The sequence below is a fragment of the Oncorhynchus keta genome, chromosome 7, assembly GCF_023373465.1.
Source record: "Oncorhynchus keta strain PuntledgeMale-10-30-2019 chromosome 7, Oket_V2, whole genome shotgun sequence".
Lineage (NCBI taxonomy): Eukaryota > Metazoa > Chordata > Actinopteri > Salmoniformes > Salmonidae > Oncorhynchus > Oncorhynchus keta.
In genome coordinates this window covers 10884670-10899046 of record NC_068427.1, presented here as the reverse complement: position 1 = coordinate 10899046, position 14377 = coordinate 10884670, and the positions used below count along the sequence as shown (strand labels likewise).

The window sequence follows — 14377 nt, the reverse complement described above, 5'->3', positions numbered from 1 at the left end:
AATTTCGAGTCTCATAGCAAAGGGTCTGAATACTTATGTAAATAAGGTATTTCTGTTTTTTTTATTTTTATTAGCAAAGATTTCAAAAAAACTGTTTTCGCTTTGTCATTGTGGGGAATTGTTTGTAGATTGATTAGGAATTGTAGAATAAGGCTGTAACATAACAAAATCAGGAAAAAGTCAAGGGGTTTGATAACTTTCCGAATGCACTGTATTTAGGGCAGCATCCTCTTAGGTGCAAGGTTGAGTAACAGGGTGGTAGCCAGCTAGTGATGGCTATTTAACAGTCTGATGACCCTGAGATGAAAGCTGTTTTTCAGTCTCATGGTCCCAGCTTTGATGCCGCTGTACTAACCTAGTCTTGTGGATGGTAGTAGGGGATGGAACAGGCCGTTGCTCGGGTGGTTGATGTCCTTGACCATCTAAGAAAAAAATCCATCACCTAAAACCGGTAAAGTCTTGATGCTTACATGATGTGATAGCTGATACTTTAGTTTATAAACAATATATATTTCAGATGTGATTATTATGAAGAAAACATTCAGTCGAACAAAGATGGGATATTTCAGTCTAAAGAATCCATGAGTTCCCGAAAAATCAGTTGTCTACCCGACAGAATTACAAATTACAATCTGTGCGTAGATTGTATTGAGAAAATTTGGTTCACCTTTGCCCTTTCATTCAGAGGCAAACTAACCAATCAGATTGCACGTTATTGTGGAGTGGCCAGGTCTGGACGCTCACCGTGAAGTCAACATGGTGAGTACAGTTTATTGATAATATGTCCATATTTTGAATTACTAGCTAATTTAAGTATCATACTGTATGAGGTGTTTGGCATAAACGATCAATATATGAAAGGGGATAACCAACATAGCTATATTTAATTTGCTTGGTGTGTTTCGTCAACTGTCGCTAGTTAGTTAGCGCGTAGCTAGCTAATTCAACAGTTAACGTTACTCAGCTAGTTTGCAGCTACTTCGCTAACGTTAGCGTACTGCTGTAGGGAATCCTTTTTCAGTACCTAGCAAAAGTTAGACAAGCGTTAAAGGGGTAATGTTATTTGTGGAGGAGTTACGTGTATGAACACATCACGTTATCCAACTAGCTAGCAATATGTTGGCGTTGACACTCCGCGAGAATAGCAGCTAACGTTAGCTAGTCAATGTATTGAATAGTTCATGCTAGCTAGGTAGCTATGTTTCCTAGCATTGGCGGTAACTGTATTATCTAGCTAGCCTGCCTGTTAGTAGCCACATTTGATTGCAAAAAAAACTGAACAGCCCACGGGGAGTTAATTATGTATTCATCAGTCGGATTCCGTTGCAAACCGTTTTGCATCGAAAACCGCCTAACCGTTTACTCTTGGAACCATACGGAAGCAAGACAGGGAACAGGGATGGACCTACCTGAATTTGTCTAATACAAACTCGTTTAAGTTGCAAAACGTTTTCCGTTTGGACTAGGCCTAGTACAGGACATATGTGAGCCATATTAACGTACAAGCTGTAACTGTATAAATGGGGTCTCTTGTTCATTCATGTCCAGTCTTCAGATGGTAATAATGGCCAGAGCCAAGCACCTCCTTTTGCTGGGGTCCCAACCTCAGGCATGCCGCCGCCTTTTGTAAGTTGGTGTTGGAAAACACCTGTATCTTCTATGTGTTCCCAATGGCATCTCAAAATGGGGTCTCATTGAGTGTGTTGAATCTCACAGCATGTGTCTCCTATATTTTCACCTGTCTAGATGGGACCACCGGGAATGCCGCCTCATTACCCACCAATGGGAATTCCACCCATGGGACAGAGGCCTCCCAACATGGCTCCCATGCCACCCGGCATGATGCCACCTGGCATGATGCCACCGATGGGACAGGTGAGCCGACTATCAAGCTTTAAGTTGTCAATATTACTTGCCGTCACAGAACGTGGGCCACACCTTTAAATCAAATCAAAGTTTATTTGTCACATACACATGGTTAGCAGATGTTAATGCGAGTGTAGCGAAATGCTTGTGCTTCTAGTTCCGACAATGCAGTGATAACCAACAAGTAATCTAACTAACAATTCCAAAACTACTGTCTTATACACAGTGTAAGGGGATAAGGAATATGTACATAAGGATATATGAATGAGTGATGGTACAGAGCAGCATACAGTAGATGGTATCGAGTACAGTATATACATATGAGATGAGTTGTAGACAAAGTAAACAAAGTGGCATAGTTAAAGTGGCTAGTGATACATGTATTACATAAGGATGCAGTCGATGATGTAGAGTACAGTATATAGGTATGCATATGAGATGAATAATGTAGGGTAAGTAACATTATATAAGGTAGCATTGTAAATATATCACTAGCCACTTTTAACATCATTTCCCATCAATTCCCATTATTAAAGTGGCTGGAGTTGGGTCAGTGTCAATGACAGTGTGTTGGCAGCAGCCACTCAATGTTAGTGGTGGCTGTTTAACAGTCTGATGGCCTTGAGATAGAAGCTGTTTTTCAGTCTCTCGGTCCCAGCTTTGATGCACCTGTACTGACCTCGCCTTCTGGATGATAGCGGGGTGAACAGGCAGTGGTTTGGGTGGTTGATGTCCTTGATGATCTTTATGGCCTTCCTGTAACATCGGGTGGTGTAGGTGTCCTGGAGGGCAGGTAGTTTGCCCCCGGTGATGCGTTGTGCAGACCTCACTACCCTCTGGAGAGCCTTACGGTTGAGGGCGGAGCAGTTGCCGTACCAGGCGGTGATACAGCCCGCCAGGATGCTCTCGATTGTGCATCTGTAGAAGTTTGTGAGTGCTTTTGGTGACAAGCCGAATTTCTTCAGCCTCCTGAGGTTGAAGGGGCGCTGCTGTGCCTTCTTCACGACGCTTTCAGTGTGAGTGGACCAATTCAGTTTGTCTGTGATGTGTATGCCGAGGAACTTAACTTGCTACCCTCTCCACTACTGTTCCATCGATGTGGATGGGGGGGGTGTTCCCTCTGCTGTTTCCTGAAGTCCACAATCATCTCCTTAGTTTTGTTGACGTTGAGTGTGAGGTTATTTTCCTGACACCACACTCCGAGAGCCCTCACCTCCTCCCTGTAGGCCGTCTCGTCGTTGTTGGTAATCAAGCCTACCACTGTTGTGTCGTCCGCGAACTTGATGATTGAGTTGGAGGTGTGCGTGGCCACGCAGTCGTGGGTGAACAGGGAGTACAGGAGAGGGCTCAGAACGCACCCTTGTGGGGCCCCCGTGTTGAGGATCAGCGGGGAGGAGATGTTGTTGCCTACCCTCACCACCTGGGGGCGGCCCGTCAGGAAGTCCAGTACCCAGTTGCACAGGGCGGGGTCGAGATCCAGGGTCTCGAGCTTGATGACGAGCTTGGAGGGTACTATGGCGTTGAATGCCGAGCTGTAGTCGATGAACAGCATTCTCACATAGGTATTCCTCTTGTCCAGGTGGGTTAGGGCAGTGTGCAGTGTGGTTGAGATTGCATCGTCTGTGGACCTATTTGGGCGGTAAGCAAATTGGAGTGGGTCTAGGGTGTCAGGTAGGGTGGAGGTGATATGGTCCTTGACTAGTCTCTCAAAGCACTTCATGATGACGGAAGTGAGTGCTACGGGGCGGTAGTCGTTTAGCTCAGTTACCTTAGCTTTCTTGGGAACAGGAACAATGGTGGCCCTCTTGAAGCATGTGGGAACAGCAGACTGGTATAGGGATTGATTGAATATGTCCGTAAAGAGCAATCGTTTGTAATTTGTTGAAATTTTCCAGTTTAGCTCTCAACAACCTAGACCACCAATGCGTAGCCTCGTGTAGTGATTAGATTTTAATTGAATATAGGCCTATTGAATTTTGCCGGGGACCCAGGAAGTACAATGTTGGAGTTGGACGAGAAGCTTAGCTTTGGTTGACTCTTTGGAGTGTGTTGCAATGGTTTTTAAGTACCACTACCTTTTCCCAAGAGTTGGCACAAAAATATTCTCATCACTTGGGTTTGTACCATTTGCTGCCAATATAAACTAACACTCCCCTCTTTATGTATCTGGACAGTGATGTAAAATGTGGCTTTATACTCCAGCATTTTGTATTTAAAGGCCCAGTTCAGTATAAACATGTGATTCTTTATATATACTTCCACACTGAGGTTGGAATTATACTGTGAAAAGTATCATAATGGAACAGAGTTTGGGAACTCTCTTATTGGTCTTAACTAATTTACTGCCTGATGTCGTCACCAGGCAGGTTGAAATTTCAGGCATCCATTTCAAAAAGCTTTTACACTACAAGAGCATTATCATAATTTTCACAATTTCACCATTATTCCTACCATATTGTGTGTGTGTGTGTATATATGTGTATATATATATATGTATATATATATATATATACATACACACGCATACAGTGTGGCAAAAAAGTATTTAGTCAGCCACCAATTGTGCAAGTTCTCCCACTTAAAAAGATGAGAGGCCTGTAATGGCATATATTATATTATATTATTAATTTATTAATTTTCATCATAGGTACACTTCAACTATTGACAGACAAAATGAGGAAAAAAAATCCAGAAAATCACATTGTAGGATTTTTAATGAATTTATTTGCAAATTATGGTGGAAAATAAGTACTTGGTCACCTACAAACAAGCAAGATTTCTGGCTCGCACAGACCTGTAACTTCTTCTTTAAGAGGCTCCTCTGTCCTCTACTCGTTACCTGTATTAATGGCACCTGTTTGAACTTGTTATCAGTATAAAATACACCTGTCCACAACCTCAAACAGTCACATTCCAAACTCCACTATGGCCAAGACCAAAGAGCTGTCAAAGGATACCAGAAACAATATTGTAGACCTGCACCAGGCTGGGAAGACTGAATCTTCAATAGGCAAGCAGCTTGGTTTGAAGAAATCAACTGTGGGAGCAATTATTAGGAAATGGAAGACATACAAGACCACTGATAATCTCCCTCGATCTGGGGCTCCACACAAGATCTCTCATCACAAGAACGGTGAGCAAAAATCCCAGAACCACACGGGGGGGCCTAGTGAATGACCTGCAGAGAGCTGGGACCAAAGTGACAAAGCCTACCATCAGTAACACACTACGCTGCCAGGGACTCAAATCCTGCAGTGCCAGATGTGTCCCCCTGCTTAAGCCAGTACATGTCCAGGCCCGTCTGAAGTTTGCTAGAGAGCATTTGGATGATCCAGAAGAAGATTGGGAGGATGTCATATGATCAGATGAAACCAAAATAGAACTTTTTGGTAAAAACTCAACTCGTTGTGTTTGGAGGACAAAGAATGCTGAGTTGCATCCAAAGAACACCATACCTACTGTGAAGCATGGGGGTGGAAACATAATGCTTTGGGGCTGTTTTTCTGCAAGGGGACCAGAACGACTGATCCGTGTAAAGGAAAGAATGAATGGGGCCATGTATCGTGAGATTTTGAGTGAAAACCTCCTTCCATCAGCAAGGGCATTGAAGATGAAACATGGCTGGGTCTTTATGCATGACAATGATCCCAAACACACCGCCCGGGCAACGGAGTGGCTTCGTAAGAAGCATTTCTTTTTATTTTTTATAATATGTTTATTATTTTACAATAAAAAATCAAATAAAAAAAGACAGCAATACTAACAATGACATTCATTGTACTGTTGAATGGGATGGCCAATTTAGAGGACAAAACAAAAGTTAACTCACACATACACAAAATAAAACAAAATCCTATTCGGTGGTACATGTATAAGAAGACAGTATATAGTCATTACAAGCAGTGTAGTTAAGCCAAAAATAGATATTGAGTGGAGTACAGCACAGAGTAGCAGCAGATCGTCAACCCAGTTATGAAACGGGACTAGACCATTTATCCAGTATCGGCTGCCATATTTTGTAAAACATTGGACTTCTATTGAGGTATTGTATCGAATCTTTTCCATATGTATTACATTCCCTAAATCCCGTAACCACATTTCAAAGGTGGGTACAGTCTCCAGTTTCCAAAATTGCAATATGAGCCCTTTGGCTAATAGAGTACAAAGAGAGACAGCTTTCCCTTCGTGGTTATTCCCATCAACTGTACCAAACAGAGCGGTCAATGGGTCTGGGGCTAGAACTCTATCAAAGGCTCTAGATAAATAATCAAAAATGAGAGCCCAGTAAACATGTAACTTAGGACATGTCCAGAATAAGTGGGTCAACGTCCCCTCATCCTGCTTGCACCTCTCACACAGTGGTGAGGTGTCCGGGAATATTTTATGCAGTTTTACTTTTGAGTAATGTAACCTGTGTATCACCTTAAACTGTACAAGGTTGTGTCTGGCATTCACTGAACTGTGGTTTATATTCCTGAGAGCTTCTACCCAGTCCTCATCTGAGATTTCTGACCCAAGTTCTTGTTCCCTAGCCCTTTTAATGGTGTCTGTGGATACCTCTATGTGGGCCTGTAGCACATCATACAGTCTAGAGACCGACCCTTTTGAATGAGCTTGATCCTTGTCAAAACCATCTAATGTAGGACTATTTGGCTTCATGCCATACTGTGGGATATGTGTCCTTACGACATTCCTGATTTGGAGGTATCTGAAAAAATGTGTTGTTGGCATGTTGAACTTTCCCTGTAATTGTTGAAATGAAGCTAACTGACCATCTATGTGTAGGTTACCAATTGTTGTGAGCCCCTTCTCCCTCCACTGTGAAAACACCACATCGTCCAATGCGGGGTGGAAAGCATGATTCAGGCAAATCGGGCTGTCAATGTATACAGTGGGTATGTTAAGAAAATACCTAATCTGTTTCCAGATCCTAAGCGTATGACAAATGACTGGGTTAGTCATAAGTGGATTTTTTTCACATATGATGGGCTATTAACAAGTGCAGGGAGTGAGGAACGTTGACAGGAGGCCTGCTCAATCAAAAGCCATGCAGGCATATCCTTCTGTCTCATCGCAGGTAAGCTTTCCCTCCAGAAAGACACAATGTTCAGATTAGCAGCCCAATAATACAGTTTAAAGTGAGGAAGGCCAAAGCCCCCCTCTATTTTGTACTTGCATAAATGCTTCATTGAAATTCTGGCTGCCTTGTTATCCCATAAAAATGGAGTTACTATTGAATCCAGTTTCTTAAAATAGCTTTGTGGTATGAAATTGGGTAGACATTGGAAGAGGTAAAGAAACCTGGGTAGGACAACCATTTTAATAGCGTTTATACGACCAACCAAGGAGATAGGCAGAGTTTTCCAAAAATCTATATTTTGTTTAAGCTCCCACAGCTGATGTATTTTCATGTCCCAATTCGCTTTCAATAGCTGATCAAGGTCTCCTGTCACTACAATGCCAAGGCTTGTGAACTTGTCCATCACTGTTCTAAACGGGGTAGAGGCTGTGATATTGGCATCAACTCACTTTTTTGCCAGTTTATCTTGTAGCCAGAGAAGGAGGCAAATGTGTTTATCAAGTTAAGTAAGGGTGGAATAGAAGTTTATGCTTGGACAAAAACAAAAGAATATCGTCTGCATATAGGGACATTTTGTGCTGTGTGTCCTTTATTTTAACAGAAGCTATATCGGCACATGCCCGAATGCGAGTAGCAAGTGGTTCCATGGCTATAGCGAAGAGAGCAGGCAAAATAGGGCACCCCTGTCGGCACCCCTTGAACAAGCGGAATGACTGCGACATTTCTTGATTTGTTACCACAGACGCCATTGGGTGTGCATAAATAATTCTTATCCAATTAATAAATTCCTTTCCGAACCGCTCTAGAACCGACATCATATATTTCCACTCAATCCGGTCAAACGCCTTCTCTGCATCAAGAGCTATTACCACTGCCTCAACCTTATGATTGTGATACATTACGTTGAAAAGGCGTCTCAAATTGTAGTGTATATGTCGGCCCAGGATAAAACCTGTCTGGTCAGGGTGTATGATGTCAGAAATATATGTTTTCAATCGGTTTCCCAATATCTTTGTCAACACCTTGTTTTCTATGGGGAGTAACGTCACGGGGCGATAAGACGACATCTCCATGGAATCTCTATATTTTTTTCAAGATCAGTGCTATTGTAGCCTCATACGGTGTTTGCGGGAGTTTGGCATTTTCTTTGGATTGTTTAAACATTCGCAACATAAGTGGAGCTAGACTTCTTATAGAATTCTATTACATATCCATCGGGCCCAGGGGCCTTGCTGTTTGGAAATTGTGCTATCGCTGTGTTCATTTTCTTCCAAAGTTATCCCTGCATCGAGTGCAGAAGCTGCCCCCCTGTCTAATTTAGGAAGTTCACATTCAGCGAGAAAGTGTTCCATAGTTTGTGGATCAGTAGCATCGCATTTTGATTGGTATAGCTCAGAGTAAAACTGCGCAAAGCATTTATTAACTTCTTGCGTCGAGCCAGCCCGGATCCGGGATCATGACTACAGCCTCAAGCCCATTACCATAACGCAACGTTAACTATTCATGAAAATCGCAAATGAAATTAAATCAATATGCTAGCTCTCAAGCTTAGCCTTTTGTTAACAACACTGTCACCTCAGATTTTCACAAATATGCTTCTCAACCATAGCAAACTAGCATTTAGCGTTAGCATTAGCATTTAGCGTTAGCATTAGCAGGCAACATTTTCACAAAAACCAGCAAAAACATTCAATAAATAATTTACCTTTGAAGAACTTCAGGTGTTTTCAATGAGGAGACTCTCAGTTAGATAGCAAATGTTCAGTTTTCCTGAAAGATTAGTTGTGCAGGAGAAATCGGTCCGTTTTCTGCGTCATGTTTGGCTACCAAAAAAAACTAATTAATTCATCCAAACGGCAAACTTTCTTCCACATTAACTCCATAATATCGGATGAAACATGGTAAACGTTGTTTAGAATCAATCCTCAAGGTGTTTTTCACATATCTCTTCATGATATATCATTCCTGGATGTCTCCTCTCTGTCTCAATCACATGGATGAATGCGAGCAGCTTGAACATTACGCAACAATTTCAACAAAGGACACTGGGCGGACCCCTGGTAAATGTAGTCTCTTATGGCCAATCTTCCAATGATATGCCTACAAATACGTCACAATGCTGCAGACAACTTGGAGAAACGATAGAAAGGGCAGGCTAATTCGTGGCGCTTTCACAGCCATATAAGGAGACAATGAAAAACAGAGCCTCAAAAATCCTGCTCATTTCCTGTTAGAAGTTCCATCTTGGTTTCGCCTGTTGCATCAGTTCTGGGGCACTCACAGATAATATCTTTGCAGTTTTGGAAACGTCAAGAGTGTTGTCTTTCCAAAGCTGCCAATTATATGCATAGTCGAGCATCTTTTCATGACAAAATATTGCGTTTAAAACTGGCAATTTTTTTAAAATCCAATAATGACATAGCGCCCCCATAGCTTGAAGAGGTTAATATCCTGTGGATCTGTTACTATTTTACCCTTCTTGTCTTTTATTTTGTGAATAGCTCTAGATGCCTGTACATGCCTTAGCTGTCTTGCTAATAATTTGTGGTTTGTCACCCAGTTCAAAATAACTTTGTTGCGTTCTAGCAAGTAAAGAGCCCACCCATTTCGAAAGGATGGTATTGTATTCATATTTTAACTTTGATCTTCTCAAGGACTGTATACGAGGAATTCGTCCTAAAACGTTCTCCTGTTCCCCTAACTCTCTTTCAATTTCTCTTAGCCTAGTATTGGCGCGTTTCTTCCTCTCTGATGTATAAGAAATGTAACCTCTAATCACAGCCTTTAGAGATTCCCAAAGGGTGGAGTCGTCAACATCCCATTTGCTCCTTCAAATACTGACAAAAAGCCTCATCTTTCAGCAGGTATGTGTCTAAGCGCCACGGTCGCCGACCTGTCGACATATTGTCAAGTTTCAGCACCATGGACACAGGAGAGTCGTCCGTAATTAGGGTGATAGGTAACCGACTCAGCTGCCGAAATTAGTTTGGAGTCCAACAAAAAAGAGTAAATTCTGGAATATGATTTATGAACTGATGAAAAGAAAGAGTAATCCCTGTCTGTTGCTTGCGTCAGTCTCCAAATATCGACAATGTTAAGGTTTGTCATCAATGTATTTAGACAGACATTGGCATTTGATTGTTGAAGTGACCTTGATAGCTGTTTATCTAAAAGAGGATCTAACGTACAGTTAAAGTCCCCTCCAACAATAACACTTGTATCCGAGATATTTGGTATGTCCTTAAATACCCTTTGAAAAAAGAATGGATCATCGAAGTTGGGTCCGTATAAATTGACCAAGGTTACTGGTTTTGAATTCAGTGTACCAGCCACAATAATATCCAAACATTAGGATCTGAAATCGAGGATGAGTAAACAAACTGAATGTTTTTCCTTATCAGGATTGCTACCCCTCTCGCTTTTGCATCAAAGTTAGACTGATATATCTGACCGATCCAGCCGACTCGTAGTTTGGCCTGATCGGAGCGTTTAATGAGTTTCTTGAAGAAACACTATGTCAGCACCCAGTGATTTTAAGATGAGAAAAAACCTTGTCTATAGATGCTCCGCATATACGCTAATATTAAATAACACTTAACTCTCACGTTAGGGGGTGAGTGGCGCTTAAACATGATGTGCCAAACAATGCTATCTATATAAGCCACAACATCTCACCAATTATAAGTCCCAATTCTGATCTTCTAATCGAAAAGACACAGTCCGGAAATCCAAACACATTCCTGGCCTATATTTGGTCATTTAGCCGGCTGACACAGCCGTTCTGTATCCTCAGCCAGGGAGCTTGCTTGTCAAGAACAGACTCTTTTGGGTTGTCAAACGTACGTATTGATCCTTCGACTGTCACCTTAAGCCGGGCTGGGAAGAGGAATCTATATCGGATTTTGGCCGCCCTGCATTTGTTGCGTACCTCATCATACTCTTTCCGTTGGTTCCTCACCTCCAAGGTAAGATCTGGGTAGAAAGACACCCTGGCTCCGTTGAAGTTAAGGGGGAATTTTTGACTAGCCAGCTTGAGGATGAGATCCCTGGTCTGGGGATAGTGCAGCCGTACAATGTATGGCCTTGGTGGCCCGCCCTTGGCCGGCTTCGTTGCCTGAGATCTGTGTGCGCGGTCGATCAGGATGGCCGTTTTGAAGTGTTCACTCCCCAGCAGGGCTGGTATCAGCTCCAAGACAAATTCAGTGGGTTTCCCTTTCTCAGTGTCCTCCTGGATGCCACATATTCAGATGTTCTGGCGTCTTGAATGCGACTCAAGCATTTCCAGTCGGGCTCTGTAGCCTGGCCTCGTGATCGACTGTCGTCTGCTCAACCTCATGCACTCTTCTCTGAGTTGCCTTCACAGTTTTGGCCACAGGCCCAATACTCTTTGAGATATCAGCCAACCTTGTGTCCACCTTCTTGCTTAGTGAGTTTATGGCAGCCAGTATGTCACTTTGCGTAGGCTCTGTGGGGATCTCTTGGAAGCTAGCCTCTTCAGCTAACTCCTCGTGGGTTGGCGACGTTGAAATTGATTAGTTGTCTATCTCATTCAAATTATCTTGTTTAGCGCTCCCTTTTCTGGTGCCTTTTCCCTTTGTCATATTTGTTTGAAGATATAGGTCGTGAGAGGTTAAGATAAATACAAATTTGTTTCAAAATGGAGCGGAGCTCTAGCAAAGCACGTCTACTCCATAGCATGCTCTCTAGTGCCCCCCGTAAGAAGCATTTCAAGGTCCTGGAGTGGCTTAGCCAGTCTCCATATCTCAACCCCATAGAAAATCTTTGGAGGGAGTTGAAAGTCCGTGTTGCCCAGCAACAGCCCCAAAACATCACTGCTCTAGAGGAGATCTGCATGGAGGAATGGGCCAAAATACCAGCAACAGTGTGTGAACCTTGTGAAGACTTACAGAAAACGTTTGACCTCTGTCATTGCCAACAAAGAGTATATAACAAAGTATTGAGAAACTTCTGTTATTGAACAAATACTTATTTTCCATCATAATTTGCAAATAAATTCATTAAAAATCCTACAATGTGATTTTCTGGATTTTTTTCTGTCATAGTTGAAGTGTACCTATGATGAAAATTACAGGCCTCATCTTTTTAAGTGGGAGAACTTGCACAATTGGTGGCTGACTAAATACTTTTTTGCCCCACTGTATATAACACAGGACAATCACATTTTTGACTGCACTGGGCCTTTAACAGAAATAACAAGTTAAAAATCATAAATAATGATGAGTGAAAAAGTTGGAGGCTGCAACAACATGCGAACATCTCACCATTACCGATAATGGGGGAGGGAAGCATTTTTTGGGGGGGGTATGACCTTTGCTTCTTTAACTTTCTCACTCATCATCATTCACGATTCATTCATTATTGTCCATAATCATGGTAGCATCGATATTGATGTAGTAGTGTTCACAAACATTTTGTTTTTACTAAAAGTTAATAAAAAATGGCTACATTATTCACCACTCACTTCCTATTAGGCCAAAGTCCGGAGCCCTGGTATGCCTTAAATAAAAGGTGACATTCTGTACTTTTGCCTCATATGAAACATTTGATATCAAATCCGAAATCCTGGAGTATAGAGCCAAATTCCAAATGTTAACTTCACTGTCCAAATGCATACGGAGGGGAGTGTGTGATCTCATTATCCAAATGAAAAAGGTGTGATCCGAGATGTGTATGATCCAGCTGCCTGCCTGAGAAACGGGGCTCAGGTGGTGGCGAGGAACTGAAGATTGGAGCTTCACAGATCACAAGCTGTGGCTCCGTTCGCACTGTATAAGACTCAGTTCTTCGCTCTCACCCTGCCATGTCTGCTCTCACTGTGTATTAATACCCAGCGTGCACCCAGTGCACCAGGCGGGGGGTGAAATTAACGGGTCCAATGAATATTTCATGATGCTCTTTTATTAGATACCAGGCATGATGCCACCTATGATGCCCGGGATGATGATGCCCCCTCACATGTCTGCTGCGGCGATGCAGCCAACAGGACCGGTAAACTCACTCGCCTGCCTCCTCCACTGCCTCACTGTTGTGCTTTGCACTTTTTAAAATAGAGCCTTCAGGTTGTCAGGAGTGACACCATTAGCTAACGTGGCAAAGCATAGGGACACTTACCAAAACAGACACAGGCTACCAATTTAGAGGGATTTAAATATTCAACACAACTTGAACATGTACATCCCATCTCCATAAGAATTCTACACTTCTAACTTAATTAGGCAACATTTTTGCCCTCATAGAACTGTACAGGTACACGTTTTCTTACAGAGATGCAAACTTGCCACTTTTCGGCGATATTTACCGTTTTGATCTCAATCTATGTAATCTATGTGAATGGTGTAGCTCTGTAAAGGTGGAGATCTGTAGATTAGAGCCTATTATATTTATTTCAATTGACTGATTTCCTTATTTGAACTGTAACTCAGTACAGTCTTTGAAATTGTTATGTTGTATTTATAGTTTTGTTCTGTGTATATATGTTTTTTTTTTACACCATATACGAACAATAACTTAGACGCACACAAACAACGACTACATCTTATCTACCCAGACTTGCATGCTCACACCCCCATCCCTACTGCCTGCAATTTCAATAATAAATCATTAGATTTTTTTCATTGTGTTAATGATGGTGGATTGATTAAGTTCCAACTTTGTAGTATATATTTTTATTCAAGATGAGTGATAAGAGACTCGTCCTGCACATTGGGTATCTCACTACACCCTCATATGATATGTCTTGAAATATGCAGACAGGCGGATTAAAAGTTTGTTTACATTGTAATACTTCTGACATTGAATTCTACCGTGCTAATATACCGTGCGTTTTATATAGGGAAATAATGCACCCTCTAGAATGCCCTTCAAGCCAATCAAAAACGAGTATTCAACAATGCCACGGTATTTTTCATAATCAAACGGAAACCAAAAAAACAGATCTCAAAAAGGACTAATCGCTCAGCATTAGAAAGTATTCAACCCCCTTTTTCCACATTTTGTTGTATTACAAAGTGGGATTGAAATGTATTTAAATCTGCACAAAATACTCTGTCAAAATGGAAGAGAAATTATAATGTGAATATTTTTTATAATGACACTAATGTATCTTGATTAGATAAGTATTCAACCCCCAATTCAATGTTAGAATCACATTTGGAAGCAATTCAAGTCTTCTGGGGTAAGTCTCGAAGCTTTGCACACAATATTTGCCAATTTTTATTTTAACTCTTCAAGCTCTGTCAAGTTTGTTGTTGATCATTGTTAGACAGCCATTTTCAAGTTTTGTCATAGATTTTCAAGCTGATTTTTTTTAAAGTCTAACATTCAATGTCGTCTTGGAAAGCAACACCAATCTATATTTGGCCTTTTTAAGTTGTAGACAGCTCTGCGAGTGTTATGTCAAAATGTGTTCGT

At 41.7% G+C, this 14377-nt stretch overlaps 1 protein-coding gene across 4 annotated transcripts in view; it reads left to right on the top strand.

The window, feature by feature from the left end:
- Positions 1–323: 323 nt before the first annotated feature.
- LOC118385972 (pre-mRNA-processing factor 40 homolog A-like) overlaps positions 324–14377 on the top strand; it is a 41161-nt gene continuing 27107 nt past the window's right edge. Inside the window, exons 1-5 of one of the 4 annotated variants that reach the window (XM_035773260.2) lie at positions 324–451; positions 686–759; positions 1549–1626; positions 1747–1875; positions 12872–12955. In XM_035773260.2, the coding sequence (XP_035629153.1) occupies positions 757–759; positions 1549–1626; positions 1747–1875; positions 12872–12955 (294 nt within the window). In that variant the 5' untranslated portion in view covers positions 324–451; positions 686–756. The remainder of the gene's footprint in view (positions 452–685; positions 760–1548; positions 1627–1746; positions 1876–12871; positions 12956–14377) is intronic. The other 3 variants (XM_035773261.2, XM_035773259.2, XM_035773262.2) reach the window with 3 other exon arrangements.